The sequence below is a fragment of the Sinohyriopsis cumingii genome, chromosome 5, assembly GCF_028554795.1.
Source record: "Sinohyriopsis cumingii isolate HCF-2022 chromosome 5, ASM2855479v2, whole genome shotgun sequence".
NCBI lineage: Eukaryota > Metazoa > Mollusca > Bivalvia > Unionida > Unionidae > Sinohyriopsis > Sinohyriopsis cumingii.
The window spans coordinates 36326383-36347182 of record NC_142965.1 but is presented as its reverse complement, the minus strand read 5'-3'; the positions used below and the strand labels follow the sequence as shown (position 1 = coordinate 36347182).

Below are 20800 nucleotides of genomic sequence, written 5' to 3'. Positions count from 1 at the left end.
GCCAGGATAGCAGCAGATGGCAAAGAAGGCAAGGTTGGAACTAAACCACAGAACTGTCAACATCAAGTCTTCTGTCACGCTGCATAATTACAAGCTGTGGAGTGTATCCATTATTTTTATTGCTGATTATTAATGGAATGATCTGGATAATTAAAGAACCCCAACTTAACATCACCATGCCAAATAATGCATATACATGTCGGCACATCTAGATACATTTTATTAAACATATTCCATGGCAATAAAATGACTTCATGGACAAAATGTGGTGATATATTGGATTTATCTTCCAGCAGTAAAGTAAATGATTTGGAGGGGGAGTTCATTTTCTCCCCTTCAGATCACACATTATGATGCAGTATATTATACTCCTCTCAAAAATTTCACTGTAAAATTTTCAATTTCCAATCTTAACAATGACAATTTCTACTACTTATTTATTTTTTTAACATAATTATGGGCAATAATAGCATTACCAACAAAATATTTATCAGTGATGTAATCTGCTTGTGACTGGCATTAAGAACAAATCATGAAATAAATGGTGTCTGATCCCAAGCACTCCAATAAACCAAGGTGTTCATTAAAAAGCTGATGGTTCTAGTTTTTCTATTAAGACCAATAGCTAAAATCAGATGTAAAACATTATTGTCCAGCATGGGACAGTCCAAACAATTTGCATGCCACTGTTGTGGATAACCAGGTGTTCTACTGCTATTAGACTAAGGCCTTAAGTAACAGAACATGTCTAACTCTAGAAGCTTTGGGCAAATCAGTCTGATCTTTTCCTTAAAAAGACCTAATTCTATACAAAAAGCATGAATGCTCCCTTTTAGAATTAGTTGATGCCAATATTTGAAGTGTCCTTATCAACACATCTTAATACAAATCATTTGTGAATTTTCTGTATTTACACTTAAGATACCATACTGAACACCATTTACAAACAGTTCATGAAAAAAATAAAAAATGGCAATAAAGAACTGGCTTACCATGAACAGCTCAATAAAACTGATGATCAAACTTAATCTTGTAGTCTTAATTTTTCTTATTTATATAAAAACATGTACAGGCCCTTATTTATCCACATTTATGCACATATGCTTATTTTTATACAAATATGTGTACATGCCCTTATTTATACACATTTATGTGCATATGCTTATTTTTATACAAATATGTGTACATGCCCTTATTTATACACATTTATGCACATATACTTATTTTTATACAAATATATGTACATGCCCTTATTTATACACATTTATGTGTATATGCTTATTTTTATACAAATGTGTACATGCCCTTATTTATACACATTTATGCACATATGCTTATATTTATACAAATATATGTACATGCCCTTATTTATACATTATGTGCATTTGCTTTTATTTTTACAAATATATGTACATGCCCTTATTTATACACATTTGTGTGCATATGCTTATTTTTATACAAATATGTGTATATACCCTTATTTACACACATTTATGCACATATGCTTATTTATACACATATATGTACACGTCCTTATTTATACACATATGCTTATTTATACACATCTATGTACATGTCCTTATTTATACATTTATGCACATATGCTTATTTATACACATATATGTACATGCCCTTATTTAGACACATGTTTATTTATACACATACATGTACAAGCCCTTGTTTATTAAAGGTCTCATCATGTGCCTGGGTATTCACCTGTTCATAATTACCCGGGTAATAAAATTAGCTATAGGAAACTGGTTTAGTAAAGTACAACCACCCCCACAAAAACACAAAATAAAACAAAACATGTTTCCAAGTTCAGATCAAAGATTATATCTGGCAATGTCAAGAGCAAGTGAGCCACAGAATAGCGAGTACAGTTCATGGTTTGTATTGTGTGACTATTGACTACTGCACATTTATCCATCATGGACACTTCTATCTACTGATCTTATATTTTAAACATGTGTGACCATTTGCCTTTGTACATCAAACAGTTACCTTCTTTCCTATTTATAGTAAATGTACATGACAAGTTTCCAAGAAAACAGATGGGTTTCTTAAATTTGAAACTATGTGTCAGATTCATTATAGTTTGATACACACTACTGTAGCAGATCAGTCTACATTGAAAAAAAAAAAAAGACTAAATATTAAGTGTAATAGGCTTTATCAATGTGACTCATGAATGTTAAATGTCTACAAAATGTTAAAGTGAAATTTTGTCAAACTGAAGAACATGCTGTATCTGGAAAAGGACAAATCAAAAACAATTACAATTCTGAACGAGGAATTCGACAGTGCTGTAATACAGTGATGTAATACAGCAATCAGAATTTGTGTACTCGACTTTATGACCTTTCAGTGAAAGTTAAACATGGATTTAGCTTATTTGTTAATAGAATTTTAATAAACTGCAAATCCAGGAATGTAGCAAAGATAAATGTTAAGTATTTCATATGGTTTTCTGTAATTTTGTCATTAATATATAGATTACACTTTTTATGCTTTTTTGCAAATCATATTAGTAATAATTATCCTTATACCTCTTGAGGGTTGGCATGTATGAACTTAAAGCAGTTCAGGTTCACATTAAATATATTTTCCCTTTGACTGGGTACCTGATCATTCGGATCTACAGGTACCCTGTTGGCTATTTCTAAAATTTTGACATCTTTATTATTTATGCATGTATATATGCTTATTTATATATACATGTATGTGCGTTTATTTATATACATTTATGTACGTGACCCAGGACTTCGGTTGTGAACTAATGTGCATGTTTGTCACGAGTGAGTGAACGAGTGAGTGATCGATAACGGTGCATGATTCCCATGCTTCCCAAGTATTAAAATCAATTCCCTGCCAAACTAACAAAAGCTTCTGGCATTCCTACTCTAGTTCTTGAGACAGAAAACACCCCAAGCAGTACAAGTTGTGAAGATGAAGAGCACTTGTCTTTCATTCAAGTGAAAGACCGGGGATTGAATATAATTTGGAAAACTTATACCCTTTGAGTTTGGTATCATTTATATTTTTCTTTAATACAATTATAAATGTCAGTGGGTGGGTTGTATACTGTGTATTGTATCTGTGTTGGTTCTATTCTATTCTGTATTGTAATTGTCTTTTATTCTAAGTATGCATTTTGTATCGTTTTAGGTTTATTTTGTACCATTTATCTAGCAATAAATCCCACAATCAACAAGCACGTGTTATCATTTCAACCCAAAATGAAAGACAGCTCACATGTACTTATGTTTATTTATTATTTATACACATTCATGTACATGCCCTTATTTATACACATACATGTACATGCCCTTATTTATACATACATGTACATGCCCTTATTTATACACATACATGTACATGCCCTTATTTATACACATACATGCATTTATCTATACACGTGTACGTGCTACTATTTATACACATACATGTACATGCCCTTATTTATACACATACATGTACATGCTACTATTTATACACATACATGTACATGCCCTTATTTATACACATACATGTAAATGCAACTATTTTTCCTATAAAAATAACTGAGGGTATGATATGGATTTATCTTCATACATACTTAGTTTTTGCATGCAGTTATTAATCTTTTGAAATAAACTGTTCATTACCGGTGCTCCAAAACTAATACTGGTGGGATCAGATACTATCTAGCAAGTTGTTGCAGTCACTGACTTGCATCTCAGATCAAATTGAATACATCATATCCCACACATTTATCACTCATGACTTAGACAGGTAAAATATCCTACTACAATAAAGATCATTTTAAGTGAAACTTTTCAAGCTTTTGGATATCGTTGTTGTTGTAGTAGGGTTTAATGCCAATTTTCAGAACACGATAGGCTATACATGGCAGCTAGTATTAATGGTGGAGGAAGAACCCGGGAAAACCCCGGAAAGAACAACCGACCCACGAGAAGCTACTGGCAAGCTTTCTCACATATTTTTGGATATCAATAAATATTTTATCAACCATCACTTTTAAAATGTTGGAGTATTTAACTTTGTGAAAACTTTATATTTTAACATAGATAAGGGTACAAACAATCCTAAAATCGCTCAGAAATGTATAGGTTTGTACACATTCTCTTGAACTACTCGTAATTGAATATCCCCAAGTTAGGTACAATACACAGAAAAAAAGTTCTCTGTCAGACTGCCCCTAAAACAATAGCTCAGCAAGCTGGTTCGAGACAGTTACAATACATATAAAATGATAGCTCAACAAGCTGGTTAGAGACAGTTACAATATATATAAAACGATAGCTCAACAAGCTGGTTCGAGACAATTACAATATATATAAAATGATAGCTCAACAAGCTGGTTCGAGACAGTTACAATATATATATAAAACAATAGCTCAACAAGCTGGTTAGAGACAGTTAAAATAAATATAAAACGATAGCTCAACAAGCTGGTTAGAGACAGTTACAATATATATAAAACGATAGCTCAACAAGCTGGTTAGAGACAGTTACAATACATATAAAATGAAAGCTCAACAAGCTGGTTCGAGACAGTTACAATATATATAAAACGATAGCCCAACAAGCTGGTTCGAGACAGTTACAATATATATAAAACGATAGCTCAACAAGCTGGTTAGAGACAGGTACAATAAAAACTAAGTGACACTTACTATCCAGTAGAGCAACTTCTGGTTTGAGTGAGGCTGCCTTTAACACAGGGCCCATAACTAATGGCAAGTATTGCTCGAAATCCTTGCCCATGATCTTACACATCCTTGCCCATGCTGATATCATGTATGAAATCTGCAAGTGGGAAAAAAAGTCCACATGTAAGGTCTCCTTCAAATTTCAGATATTCTGAGATGATCTGATGATGTGGTGCTTATCTTTCTGATGATACTGGTCATAGAGAAACTTATACCTCTGAAAGCTTACAGATAAAAACAAAAGTCATCATGGAATCACGTCTGCAGCCCAAACAATGATATATCCCCTTCCCTGTTTCTGACTTTAAGAAATCTAATCACAAAACTTCAGCACTTAACATTGACAATTATGCCACTGTTGCCACTGGACAGGTGATTCCTATGTTTCCTTATGTTGTCACAGGTTTTTAATAGTGCTTTCAGCACATTATAGGCTATATCATGCCAAGGAAATGGCATCTAAGTGCATCCCCCAAAGAAATACTATGGCAGCTGACCCAGGCAGATATCAAACCTGCAACCCTTGGATTACAAGCCAACTGAGCTAACATAGCCCTATAGTGTCCTCCAGCGTGCCAGAAGAGGCAACTAATGGAGACAGGAGCAGAGGTGCTCAGTTGACTGGCCTGAGTCACAGGGTTATCAGCTCAGGTCAGTTACAATGATGGGCAAGACACTTTAATCCAATTGCCTTGGCACTAAATAACCTACTCATGCTGCTGTGCCGTAAAACATTAAACACCAAAAATGGTGACACTATAAGCAAATTTATTATTTGTAATCCATAATGTTTAATAAAAAGTAGTCACTTATCATGTGTAAGTGGTGATATTCTCAGTATCTAATCTATAACTCTTTAATATTTAAATCATAAATGCATTCATATTGTTTATAAAGTTTTGCATAAAAAGTATAAGATTATATATTTTCTATATTTAAAGCTCTTATATTAGTTTTTAAATTGCTGAGATTGTGAAATTTGTCACATGATTTAAGGTAAGGTCCTATGAAAAAAGATATTTCCAACCATCACAAACAGGGTTCTTATTTGATGTTTTTTAAATCAGGGATACCTGTTCCAATTTGCATGTTTTTTAAATTAGGGATACCTGTGGGTCATCATCTGGAAGATCTGACATATCTGTCTGTGTTTTCAGCAACAGCTGCATCACATCACTACAATCTTGAACAAACTGAAAAAGAAAGAATAAATGGTGCATAAGCACAAATTCAATGCTCACCAATGCATCACCACTAACAGTCACTCCACTCTTAAATAAATGGTATACAAACACAAATTCAATGCTCACCAATGCATCACCACTAACAGTTACTCCATTCTTAAATAAATGGTATACAAACACAAAGTTAATTCTCACCAACAGGTTACCACTGAATATGTCTAATATGTAGAAGGCTGTCCAGATAAAAAAAAAAAAAAACATAAGAGCATCGCTTGTTTCCAGCTGAATCTATATATATATAAAAAAAACAGTATTCCATTGAAGCTGGGGTCCCCAACCCATGTCTGAATGCTTGTCAAGATAACTCCTGAATCTGATTTTTATAAACTTTCCCACAAAACGTCAGCATTGTTGACTATGATGCTTATGGAGACAAGACAAACAAGATAGGATCTCCTGCCATGTTAAAGAATATACTTTACACCCACAGTAATATTATCTTCATGTTCTATTTAAATGCAGCAAATGACATCGAAGAAAATGTGACTTTAAAGTTTTCAACAAAAAACTTTACCACTGTTTACAATGATGACCAAAGCTTTCTTCTGAAGTAGTTGAGAAAAGGAAAACAGGAGCTCCTGGGATAACAGTGTATAAGCATTAGAGCTATAACTATATTATACAAAGTTTCAGATGAATATAGCAACAAGTATATACAGAATTCTGAATGATAAATTCAAAGACTTTTCCCAACCTTTCAAAGACTACAAGCATAGACTTCCAAGACCTATTTTCGCTAACATTTTGTATACAAGTTATGTTATATGAGAAAACAACCAGTGAAAAATACTACAATATTGTTTAATGATGAAATTCAAACTATAATTAATCAAAAGAAAGAAACCAGAAAAACTCGACTAGATCCGAATCTAACAACCTTGGACAATCTTATTTGTGACTATAGAAAGAAATTAAAATGTTTGGGTTTATTTCAATTTTCAAAGACTTTTAAAAACCTCAGTGTAATCTGCTTGATTTTTCTCAAACTTTCAAGACCTTGAAAATGCTACCTCATTTTTTCCAAACTGTCAAGGACCTTCAAAGACTGTAAGAACCCTGATACAAGACAGCAAACTTTCCCAGTAAATACTGCTTCTCCTTGCTTATCTGATCATATTAACATTAGGGATATAAACATGCTACCTTGAGTATCCAGCCTACTAAAAGATGAAAATTCATCTTTTCTGTTTATATCATGAAGGCAAGGGGAAATAACTACTGTTGATCACCTCCATTGCTGCCACCAGGTGTTGCTAGTTTTTAAGTGGTGGCAGGGTCCAGTTTCATAAATTGGACCCTGGCAAATTTCTTAACTTAAGGCTATAGTGCAACTTTTTCAGGTATTATTGTTTACTATTTAAAGATATGGATATATTTGTGAACTAGGTGTCTTGGGCTTGTGTTGTTCTTAAAACTGATGTCAGGTATGTACACCTTCCATAGCTACTCTGCAGTATGTTGATAGTGAAATACCAACAGTCAGCTAGGAAGAAGAGCTAGCCTCCCATAACAGTAAATGCATGGGTGTGGGGCAAGTAGAATATCTCAAAAACGGCTTGGATAACAACTATTCTCAATTGCATTAGCCTGTTTAGTACACACTGTTTTGCAGAACTGTCATATAGGAAAAGATCTTGTGTTTGCACTGTGAGCATCACATGGTGACAAAAATGACCTTCGGACATGAAAATTGGCAGTAGAAATTTGGGGTTGGGGTGCATAAACTTCTTCTGCTATGAACTGCCACTGACTTCTCTGGTCAAGTGGATAATATTCTTATGCTTTGTTTTAATATAAGTATCCAAAATATTGACCTTTATGACCTCACTTGTGTATTTGATTTTTTTATGATTTTTTATACTAGGTTGCTGATTGCAGCATTAAATTTGTACATAAAATCTGGCCCTGCCCCATGAGCAAAATACCAATGACGATGCTCACATGGTAGGGTGGCTGGTAGGGCTTTTTTAAGTAATGTGATCAGATAAATATTCTTGGATAAAGCAAATTTTTAACTAAATTTGTTATTCAGAGAATACTTACCTGATAACATTAACGATACCTCCTGAGTCCATCCATATTAAAATTCATCTTTTCGGTCCAGATCATATAACAATGGGCACTAAATCATGCTAATTACCTCCCCTTGCTGCCACATCTTGCTAGTTTTTTAAGCTGAGTGAAATACCAACTAGGATGCTTGCATGGCAGGGTTGCAGGGAGGGTTTTTAAATAGTATGATCAGCTAAGTATTCTCAAAGAACCAATTTACCCCCAAAAATGCTTTCTCTTGCAAATACATTCCCAGATCAATTTAATGTTGGAAGAATAGATAATTGGAAGAGGGAATGATGAGCATCCTACCTATGTCTTTGGCATCCTTTTAGGGAATCAAAGGCTGGATCCCTTATGTGAATGATAATAAGCCCTTTTAACTTGAAAGCAACACAGTCTGAAGTCATCTGATCTATGATCCTATCTCGTTAAGATTACTGAATTTTCACCAGTCATGATAACATAGTCTTGTCTCCAGTGAAGTTCAGGCAAAAGGCTAAAATTTATCTAAAGTAAGCCATGTTAAAACCCAGGACAAGATTCAATTTTGGAAACAGGGTGAGGGATTTTGGTCCATTTAGATCAAATTGGCTAGTAGGTCTGATAAATCTTTATCTGCCATGATGCCTCAATGTATCATATATCTTGGAGCAGTAATCTTTTATTGCAATCAGGGCCAACTTGTTCTCCTCATAGAGCCAGAGAAAAATGTCAACCATTTGAGGGATTCAGGTAGCAGTCCACGAAAACATGCCCCTTTCTCTCATAAGCCTTATTGAGTGGAAGGCCTTCTTGTGATTCTCTCCACAACTGAAGGTTTAAATTCTTGACTTGCAAGGCTGTCCTGACAAGAGCAAGGCATGAAGAAGATGGTCCAGGCAGGGGCAAAAAGATGGTCCAGGTAGGGGTGGAACACCAACAACTGTGGCTGTTTAAGAAGATCTAGCTTGGCTGGAGTCTTCCTGGGCAGATATATTGTTATATCAAATTGATCACTGACCCAGGACTTGACCCAAATGAGAGGGGCTAACATAATCATTTTGCATGTCTGACCCCTCAATGTCTGTACTGTATTCACAACCAAGACCATGGGTGGGTAGGCTAAGGCTCACAACTCTATCCAAATGATTGACAACATGTCAAAAACTAGAGAGACCAAGGTGGGCAACTTGTCATTCCAGCTTGTCACAAAATGACTGGTTATCTGACACCCAACAAAAACCACTGAATGACTGACAGATGGAGGGACCATTCTGTATGAATTATGTAATCCTTCTGGACAGAGTGTCAGCCAAAGCATGCTGGGAATGTGCCTGCTTTGTATATTGATTTGAGTTGGTCACACCCAATGTAGAAACTGCCAAACCAGAATAAACAAGTTGGGTAATTTCCTTGCCCCATCCCATCTAGGTAGGTAACCACTACCAAGTTGTCTGACATAATTGGGAATGTTTTCCTTTAGAGACGGTCCTTCCAGAATTGAAAGTCATTGATGATTACCTTCATTTCGAGAAGGTTGATGTAGAGAGGGCATTCTCTGGGCTCCAAAATGACACTGACCAAACTGAAGCCCTTTAACAGGTGGGCTCCAAAAATGTACGTTCTGGCATCTGTACTTACTGTCATTTCCACTGGGGCTCCTCCAAAGGAATCCATGTCAAGAGCCAACCATGGCTGCAGCACTGACCTAGGAATGATTGTTTCTCATGCTTGAACTTTGGATTGAGTGGACGGGAAAATGGTTACCATGGAGTTGCCAGCAAGGTCATCTATAGGACTCAGTATTAAGTATCACTATTTTTTTCAGTTGCAACTAGGATAACTCTCAAAAGATTCTTATTACAAAAATACATATTTCATTATCAACCAATTCTGGCCAGCCAAACCCATATATACTCTAATTTATTGTCACCCATTTCCAGACTGGCTCCCATTTTTCCATACAATTAGTACTGGTGATACTGTAGTACAGGATGGATCCAACAGATCCCTAAAACCCTGTGACTGGACTTGCAAGCCTGATGCCATGCTGACTTGTGCTCAATGGGAGGGACACTCTCCCAATGTACCAGAATCACCCATGAAAGAAAGAAATGCAAGGGCAAAATCTGCCTGGAATTTATTAATTTCACAGTCATCTCCTAAACCAGGTAACACATCTGTAATTTGAAGTCAGGTATATATAGTTTTGATAGCAAAATGTGACTTTTCCACAAAAGTGATAGTAGCTGATGGTTGTAGATGCCCAATTTTTTGGGGAGGGGTGGGAGGACTACAAGATATTATGTCTCCAGATGGTTATTCAGAATGTCTGTGTTGTCCTTGCAAGATTTTCCCTTCTTTTCTTTGTCTTCGGCCAACTTCTCCAAGGCAGCAGCCCACATCCTTGGACTAAACTGAGCACACACTAAAAGGTAAGGACAAAGTACATTAAACACGCGACAGATATGATTCATGAATGTCTTCCCTGACTTTGGATTTCTTGCATTTACTGCACTTTGTTGACATGCTTCATGGAAATAACACAATAATACAAGCAAGACAGGAAGTCCTAGGACAAAAGCATATATCTTAAGACCCACAGTGAGATTATCCTAAAGTTTCAGCTCAATGCAGCCACTGAACTGTATGCCCCACGAAAACTGAATCAGCGATAGGAAAAAAAACCTCTAAACATTCCATTTAGTTAATTATATTTCATGCTAACATGAATCGAAATGACTATAATAAACTAAAATAAATAAAAAAAATTAAAATAATGCTAACCATTATAAAAAGTTCATGAACATTCCATCCTTACATCCCATAAATGCCACTACTTTCATGTAAAACAGACAGACAAAAGGATGGGCACTACTTTAGCATAAAAAATGGATCCAAGGTGGCCATGTGATCTAAGGCATTTGCCTCTCCACATCACTGACTTCTAACCTCTGTCCATTTGAGTCACAGGCTTGGTCAAAATGGGTATGTGAGAAAGCTTGTCATTCGCCTCCCATGGGTCAGTGGTTCTTCACAGGATTCTATAAAGGTAAATATACTGCCAATCTTGTGAAGCCTATGATCTGCTGAAATATGGCACAATGCCAATCATGTGAAGCCTATGATCTGCTGAAATATGGCACACTGCCAATCATGTGAAGCCTATGATCTGCTGAAATATGGCATACTGCCAATCATGTGAAGTCTATCATCTGCTGAAATATGGCACACTGCCAATCATGTGAAGTCTATCATCTGCTGAAATATGGCACACTGCCAATCATGTGAAGTCTATCATCTGCTGAAATATGTCACAATGCCAATCATGTGAAGCCTATCATCTGCTGAAAAATGGCACACTGCCAATCATGTGAAGTCTATCATCTGCTGAAATATGGCACAACGCCAATCATGTGAAGCCTATCATCTGCTGAAAAATGGCACAATGCCAATCATGTGAAGTCTATCATCTGCTGAAATATGGCACTAAACCCATAACAACAACAATAACAAGAAGAACACGAAAACCTGTGTTTAGCAATCAGTAGTTCAAGTCTCTAGCATCTCATTTAAAACAACAAGTGGAGTTTTGTCACAGACTTGGAAAAAACTGTCAGGTGAGCCATTTTAATCTTGTATTTGCCATGCATACACATGTGACATTGATTTAAACAATTACAACATGGCAAAATGAGAACTTGTGTAAAAATTATACTGCATTCAATTTTAAGACTGATGAAGCACTTGCCATGTCAGAAAAATTATAATTCTATCTCATCATGTGAGAAAAGAAATTCTAAACATTTTATGTTGCAAATTTGAATGAAGTTGCAAAATTGGTAAAATTGAATAACACGAGAACTTTGTGTTACCTTGTCCTTGCCAACAGCCAGTCCAATCAGACTGATGCATTCAATTGTTTTTCCCCTAAGAAGCTTCAGATGATCATTGTTGGCATTCTGGAAAATGTACTTCAGGCACGGCATGAACCTTAAACCCAAGACGAACATGGAACATTTATTAATTACTCACACAAAATAAATAAAAAAGAGTACTTAGTCAAGCTCAGGACTGGATAAAATTCACAAATTTACACTTGCCATGAATTTACATCCTTCTTTGTAAGGAATCACAGAAAATTATTTTTTTTTCATTCTTATTTTACGTAAATGCAGGGCATTTACAAAGCTTTACAGGTAAATATAACTCTGATAACACACATGGATGGGTTCTAAAAGAATGTAACTATCTATGCAAACAAAACAGACTGGCAGAATAGTCAACATATAGGTTAGACCCATGCTAGACTCCAAGATACACCTGTATGGACTGCCCAGACTGATGTGCTGTCATAGTGTGCATGAATAACTCAACATGCACCTGTATGGACTGCCCAGACTGACGTGCTGTCATAGTGTGCATGAATAACTCAACATGCACCTGTATGAACTGCCCAGACTGATGTGCTGTCATAGTGTACATGAACTCATAATGCACCTGTATGGACTGCCCAGACTGATGTGCTGTCATAGTGTGCATGAATAACTCAACATGCACATGTATGGACTGCCCAGACTGATGTACTGTGATAGTGTACATAAATAACTCAACATGCACCTGTATGGACTGCCCAGACTGATGTGCTGTGATAGTGTGAATAAATCAAAATGCACCTGTATGGACTACCCAGACTGATGTGCTGTGATAGTGTACATGAATAATTCAAAATGCACCTGTATGGACTGCCCAGACTGATGTGCTGTGATAGTGTGAATAAATTAAAATGCACCTGTATGGACTGCCCAGACTGATGTGCTGTGATAGTGTGAATAAATCAAAATGCACCTGTATGGACTACCCAGACTGATGTGCTGTGATAGTGTACATGAATAATTCAAAATGCACCTGTATGGACTGCCCAGACTGATGTGCTGTGATAGTGTGAATAAATTAAAATGCACCTGTATGGACTGCCCAGACTGATGTGCTGTGATAGTGTGAATAAATCAAAATGCACCTGTATGGACTACCCAGACTGATGTGCTGTGATAGTGTACATGAATAATTCAAAATGCACCTGTATGGACTGCCCAGACTGATGTGCTGTGATAGTGTGAATAAATTAAAATGCACCTGTATGGACTGCCCAGACTGACGTGCTGTGATAGTGTGAATAACTCAAAATGCACATGTATGGACTGGCCAGACTGATGTGCTGTGATAGTGTGAATAACTCTAAATGCACATGTATGGACTGGCCAGACTGATGTGCTGTGATAGTGTGAATAACTCAAAATGCACATGTATGGACTGGCCAGACTGATGTGCTGTGATAGTGTGAATAACTCTAAATGCACATGTATGGACTGGCCAGACTGATGTGCTGTGATAGTGTGAATAACTCAAAATGCACCTGTATGGACTGCCCAGACTGATGTGCTGTGATAGTGTGAATAACTCTAAATGCATGTGTATGGACTGGCCAGACTGATGTGCTGTGATAGTGTGCATGAATAACTCAAAATGCACCTGTATGGACTGCCCAGACTGATGTGCTGTGATAGTGTGAATAAATCAAAATGCACACGTATGGACTGCTCAGACTGATGTGCTGTGATAGTGTGAATAAATCAAAATGCACACGTATGGACTGCCCAGACTGATGTACTGTGATAGTGGTAATAAATCAAAATGCACCTGTATGCCCAGCCTGATTTGCTGTCGTAGTGTGCATGAATAACTCAAAATGCACCTGTATGGACTGCCTAGACTGATGCACTGTGATAGCATGTGTGAATAACCCAAAATGCAACTGTGATATATATTACTAGCTTTGATTGTTTACTTTTATCTACAATCTAAGTCATAAAATATTTGGATTCGCCCATGTTAGTGAAAAGTGTGCCATAAAATCTGTATTAAACTTGTCCTGGTTTCTAAAACAATTGATTTTTCACCCCTGAGTTTAGTTAAGATGACACTATTTCATATGTGAGGTAAGGTAGATATAAATTTTACCTTTATCTGGGGCTATTAAGGCACTTTTTCAGACCCGAGGTAAGGTAGATATATATTTTACCTTTCTAGGGGGATAGTATGATTCTTCAAAGCATTCAACTTTTTAAAAACTTTGTAATACCTGTCATAATACTGTATAAACTTTTCCTCTGTGGTATCTGCAACCGAGGCCAGTGTTGTAACCACCTGCTCCAACACCATCTTTGTGCCCTTCTCCAAAAGCTACAACAATAATGTAAAACCAGACTTTATTATGAAAAAAGAGATAAAGGCTATAAGAAATATATGCACTTCTATATTGTTGTTAGTTCTACAACTCATCTCTATGTGACCCATCATATCCTAAATCCCTTGCCACATCCCAGGATTTTAAATCTTTCTTACTCCTCCTCATAAAACATCAAGCTTAATATGATCATCCTGTCTCATTTGGTACAGACTGATTTCAAACAAGAGTCCACAGAGGGTAATAATGCTATAATGGCCATCAAGATATTGAGAAATACCACATACACCTGTTTCTTCTTTTTAACAACTAAGTATTAAATCTGTCTCTGATATTCTTGCAGCAGTCAGCATACCAAATTTAGCGTAGTCTTATGTGCTAGTCAACATGTTCACCATATACCTGCAAGTGCAGTACATGATGTGGCCTGTGACCTTGAACTTTTACATACAAGACCAACTAGACATCATCAGAAATCTTTGATGCAGTGAAGGCAACATTATGTTCAACTAAAGCGTTTGCACAAATCTAAATGACACATAGTACAGTTTAAGAAACTGCAGATCCAAACCTCATGGAGGTCAATAATTTCTTGCTAGATCTCTCCACTTTATGTACTATTTATTTTTATTTTGCAACAATCAGCCCTACCAAAGACATGTATAGTAAATGCAATTGTTGCCCTTCCTGCCTTTTCAAGCACTGGCAAGAATCTAAAATTTCCTTTCTACAGTTCTGTTCTGTCTGAATCTTTCAAGAAATAGGCAAATTCATGCATGTGTTGGAGACTATTACATTGTTTTCTTGATGATTTATTATTATTTATTCAAATTCATGTACAAAAAGGAAATCTTGACATAGGTGATAAAAGTATAGCAGGTTGTCTTCTGTGCCTTGCAACAATGGGGACAAATGTAAAAACTCCCAATCAAAACTTTGCAATATCTCTATAATTCAGTCTTTTTATCAATCTGACCCAATTAAGCAGAAAAGAACCCTGCCCAAATTTGTACAAGCTACTCGCATCATTATTATTCACTAAATGAGAGTGAACTATCCCACTATTTTGGTACACCGACTATAAAATACAAGATGCCATGGAATCAGATACTATCTAGCAAGTAGGTACAGTCATCGACTTTCGTCTCTGTACCCCATTGATATACATCACATTCCATGCTCTCAGCAAGGTAGACCTTTATTTTATTCTCTGCCACTTTTTTATTATTATTTTCTGGCATTACTGGACATGGTGGTGAATAAATATGCAACAAATTTAGTGGCGGACATGCACATGTTTAACAGTTCTGCATAGTAGTTCAACAGCGTCAGGATTGACAGCAAGTCCAGAGAGGGATTGTTAACTAACAGTCAGCATTTAGAAAGATTGGATACAATGCTGCAACAAAGATTTAACCTGCCATCAATATACAAAAGTCACTCGACATAAATAAATTCATTAAATATGAGCTGCCCAAAATCTTGAATTTCTATGGGGAGAACTGTCCACTCTGAATCTGCTGCATCATGGTTGTTATCTGCCTCGCTATGTCTGAGATGAATTTATGGGTCTAGGTGAGAGCATGGCAACATGTATTTGCATGTTACGATGGGAAATTTCCTATTCATCTAATGGCATCCTTTACATAGATTATGAATAATCAAGATTCATTCAGTTAGTATCACTGCAGTAGTTCCTCACTCAAAACTAACATTATCTATTAGAAACTCCCAGGTATGTGGAACATGAGTTAGGACCCAAAAGGTACATATATACGTAGATTACATATTGTATAGGCAACTTGTTATAGTGGGAACCTACATCATATGAGACAGAAGTCTCCTCAACACAGCATTAATCACTGAGCTTTTCTCATTTATCTCTACAACCTCTTCTACATTTATATAAATGTTATCAACTTCGAAACTCTATCCCCTCCCAAACCAACACACCTAGAATGGATTCCAATTTTTACATCAGAGTGATGATCACATCCAAAGTTTCTAACAGGAGTTGCACAACATTTTCAATTGTAAACTACACAAAATTACAAATAAGCAAAAGTGTACCCACCCTCCCCTCCAATTCAACCTGTTAAGGATTCCCAACCCGCACTGGAGATGTAACAAAATTCAGAAACCTTATTGCACACATACAGACCACGCTCAAATATATGCCAGCTTGAAGTCTTGATCTAAAAATGGTGCAGGAGATTGATACTGCATATGACAAAAATCGCACGTAAAAAAAATTAAAAGGTATATGAATTCTGGTGATTTGGTACTGTAATAAAACACAATCAAGATGAGTCAGCAGACAAATTTTGGGTGATTTGGTACTGTAATAAAACACAAGATGAGTCAGCAGACCAATTTTGAGTGATCTGGTACTGTAATAAAACACAATCAAGATGAGTCAGCAGACCAATTTTGGGTGATTTGGTACTGTAATAAAACACAATCAAGATGAGTCAGCAGACCAATTTTGGGTGATTTGGTACTGTAATAAAACACAAGATGAGTCAGCAGACCAGTTTTGAGTGATTTGGTTCTGTAATAAAACACAATCAAGATGAGTCAGCAAACCAATTTTGACAAGAATTGAGACAATGTAATCAGAGAAAAATGAATAACCCAATAGATAAAATGCTTGATCTATGGGTAATTTCACATAATAAAACTAATGCACATAAGGAAAGACTCAAAGTCAAGTCAATTTTCTCTCATACCTAATTTAAGCAGGTGTAATGTCTGTGACTGGAAAAAGAATGAAGAGATAGTTTGCACATAGGCAAGATAGCTGCAGGTTAAACTATATGCTTTCTGGAATCTAGAACTTTCTGCTCACTCTAGGGGAGGATGTATTCTCATCATACAGTTGAGGGGTTTTCCATCCAGAAAAGACCAGTTATGCAGTAGCAACAGGTTATGTGTTACTGATGTTAATAACTTCTTACCATTGTTACACTACAGGGCCTTTCAAGCTGTTTGAATGAGACACTTTAAGTTTCACTTTTAAACATAATCAATCAAACAGACACTTTCATTTATATGTTGGACTTATATTAATTTTGTTGATGAAGTATTTTTTTATTTATGCAAAATCACTTCAGTGTAATCTCCACACAGGCAGCCATAGGCGATAAAAGTATTACAGATTGTCTTCCGTGCCTTGCAACAATGGGGACAAATGTAAAAACTCCCAATCAAAATTTTGCAATATCTCTATAATTCAGTCTTTTTATCAATCTGACCCAATTAAGCAGAAAAGAACCCTGCCCAAATTTGTACAAGCTATTCACATCATGAGAGTGAACTATCCCACTATTTTGGTACACCGACTATAAAATACAAGATGCCATGGAATCAGATACTATCTAGCAAGTAGGTACAGTCATCGACTTTCGTCTCTGTACCCCATTGATATACATCACATTCCATGCTCTCAGCAAGGTAGACCTTTATTTTATTCTCTGCCACTTTTTTATTATTATTTTCTGGCATTACTGGACATGGTGGTGAATAAATATGCAACAAATTTAGTGGCGGACATGCACATGTTTAACAGTTCTGCATAGTAGTTCAACAGCGTCAGGATTGACAGCAAGTCCAGAGAGGGATTGTTAACTAACAGTCAGCATTTAGAAAGATTGGATACAATGCTGCAACAAAGATTTAACCTGCCATCAATATACAAAAGTCACTCGACATAAATAAATTCATTAAATATGAGCTGCCCAAAATCTTGAATTTCTATGGGGAGAACTGTCCACTCTGAATCTGCTGCATCATGGTTGTTATCTGCCTCGCTATGTCTGAGATGAATTTATGGGTCTAGGTGAGAGCATGGCAACATGTATTTGCATGTTACGATGGGAAATTTCCTATTCATCTAATGGCATCCTTTACATAGATTATGAATAATCAAGATTCATTCAGTTAGTATCACTGCAGTAGTTCCTCACTCAAAACTAACATTATCTATTAGAAACTCCCAGGTATGTGGAACATGAGTTAGGACCCAAAAGGTACATATATACGTAGATTACATATTGTATAGGCAACTTGTTATAGTGGGAACCTACATCATATGAGATAGAAGTCTCCTCAACACAGCATTAATCACTGAGCTTTTCTCATTTATCTCTACAACCTCTTCTACATTTATATAAATGTTATCAACTTCGAAACTCTATCCCCTCCCAAACCAACACACCTAGAATGGATTCCAATTTTTACATCAGAGTGATGATCACATCCAAAGTTTCTAACAGGAGTTGCACAACATTTTCAATTGTAAACTACACAAAATTACAAATAAGCAAAAGTGTACCCACCCTCCCCTCCAATTCAACCTGTTAAGGATTCCCAACCCGCACTGGAGATGTAACAAAATTCAGAAACCTTATTGCACACATACAGACCACTCTCAAATATATGCCAGCTTGAAGTCTTGATCTAAAAATGGTGCAGGAGATTGATACTGCATATGACAAAAATCGCACGTAAAAAAAATTAAAAGGTATATGAATTCTGGTGATTTGGTACTGTAATAAAACACAATCAAGATGAATCAGCAGACAAATTTTGGGTGATTTGGTACTGTAATAAAACACAAGATGAGTCAGCAGACCAATTTTGAGTGATCTGGTACTGTAATAAAACACAATCAAGATGAGTCAGCAGACCAATTTTGGGTGATTTGGTACTGTAATAAAACACAATCAAGATGAGTCAGCAGACCAATTTTGGGTGATTTGGTACTGTAATAAAACACAAGATGAGTCAGCAGACCAGTTTTGAGTGATTTGGTTCTGTAATAAAACACAATCAAGATGAGTCAGCAAACCAATTTTGACAAGAATTGAGACAATGTAATCAGAGAAAAATGAATAACCCAATAGATAAAATGCTTGATCTATGGGTAATTTCACATAATAAAACTAATGCACATAAGGAAAGACTCAAAGTCAAGTCAATTTTCTCTCATACCTAATTTAAGCAGGTGTAATGTCTGTGACTGGAAAAAGAATGAAGAGATAGTTTGCACATAGGCAAGATAGCTGCAGGTTAAACTATATGCTTTCTGGAATCTAGAACTTTCTGCTCACTCTAGGGGAGGATGTATTCTCATCATACAGTTGAGGGGTTTTCCATCCAGAAAAGACCAGTTATGCAGTAGCAACAGGTTATGTGTTACTGATGTTAATAACTTCTTACCATTGTTACACTACAGGGCCTTTCAAGCTGTTTGAATGAGACACTTTAAGTTTCACTTTTAAACATAATCAATCAAACAGACACTTTCATTTATATGTTGGACTTATATTAATTTTGTTGATGAAGTATTTTTTTATTTATGCAAAATCACTTCAGTGTAATCTCCACACAGGCAGCCATAGGCGATAAAAGTATTACAGATTGTCTTCCGTGCCTTGCAACAATGGGGACAAATGTAAAAACTCCCAATCAAAATTTTGCAATATCTCTATAATTCAGTCTTTTTATCAATCTGACCCAATTAAGCAGAAAAGAACCCTGCCCAAATTTGTACAAGCTACTCACATCATGAGAGTGAACTATCCCACTATTTTGGTACACCGACTATAAAATACAAGATGCCATGGAATCAGATACTATCTAGCAAGTAGGTACAGTCATTGACTTTCGTCTCTGTACCCCATTGATATACATCACATTCCATGCTCTCAGCAAGGTAGACCTTTTTTTTATCCTCTGCCACTTTTTTTTTTTTTTTTTCTGGCATTCCTTATCTGTTACGATGCTGCTTATTTGAGACTTTCCATCAAATTTTTGTCAAGAACCTCTCTCCCATCGCTGATGAGTCAATTTAATCATGCAAACAAAACTTTGGTAGAGTAGATGAAATGCCTTGTTTATGAAGAAGCGATACATCTACTGTCACATGAACTTTTGGTCTTCATCTGGTACCCTGATTTGTTCAAGGTTTATTTTTCTTTGTGTGTGAATCCATAAAAACCATAATTTAGCCTATGTTAACCATGTTATTATCTTGACAATTACATCCTGTCAAAAACATCAAAGAAAAGAACTTGGCAGCATTCTGAAGCCAAAACTCCATCACAACATTGCGGAGCTCATTTCCTGTAAATGTCAGCATTTATAGATAATGATGTGTGTGTGTGATTTGGATTTTTAACATAGCTTTAAAAAAAAAATCAACCATATATTGCTACGATTACTACGATGTCGGCACAGTGGCAGTTCATAATTATGTCCAGCACTGGGGCATCATGCCACAGACATGTAGCATCATGTCCCACCCAGTCACAGTATCCTGACACCAGGCCAACCGATTCTAACACTAATGTCTTAATGCTAAGCACCTAGCAAGGCAGCTGAAAATACCATTTTTAAAAGTCTTTGATATGACTCAACCAGGGTTTGAACCTGTGACCTCTCGCATCCGAGGAGGATGCTCTTACCACTAGGCCACCGGAGCAGTAGATAATGATATAATATTATCAAAGGTGGAACATGTAATAATGTACTTTAGCCAACACTTCCTTCTATAATGA

At 36.2% G+C, this 20800-nt stretch overlaps 1 protein-coding gene across 1 annotated transcript in view; it reads right to left on the bottom strand.

Moving 5' to 3' along the window:
* The window catches only part of LOC149798941 (importin-5-like), a 154801-nt gene that overhangs the window by 63086 nt on the left and 70915 nt on the right, over window positions 1–20800 (bottom strand). Inside the window, exons 13-16 of the mRNA XM_089957857.1 lie at window positions 14136–14236; window positions 11869–11986; window positions 5825–5908; window positions 4680–4812 (exon numbers count right to left, since the gene is read on the bottom strand). Coding sequence (XP_089813983.1) covers window positions 4680–4812; window positions 5825–5908; window positions 11869–11986; window positions 14136–14236 — 436 coding nt within the window. The remainder of the gene's footprint in view (window positions 1–4679; window positions 4813–5824; window positions 5909–11868; window positions 11987–14135; window positions 14237–20800) is intronic.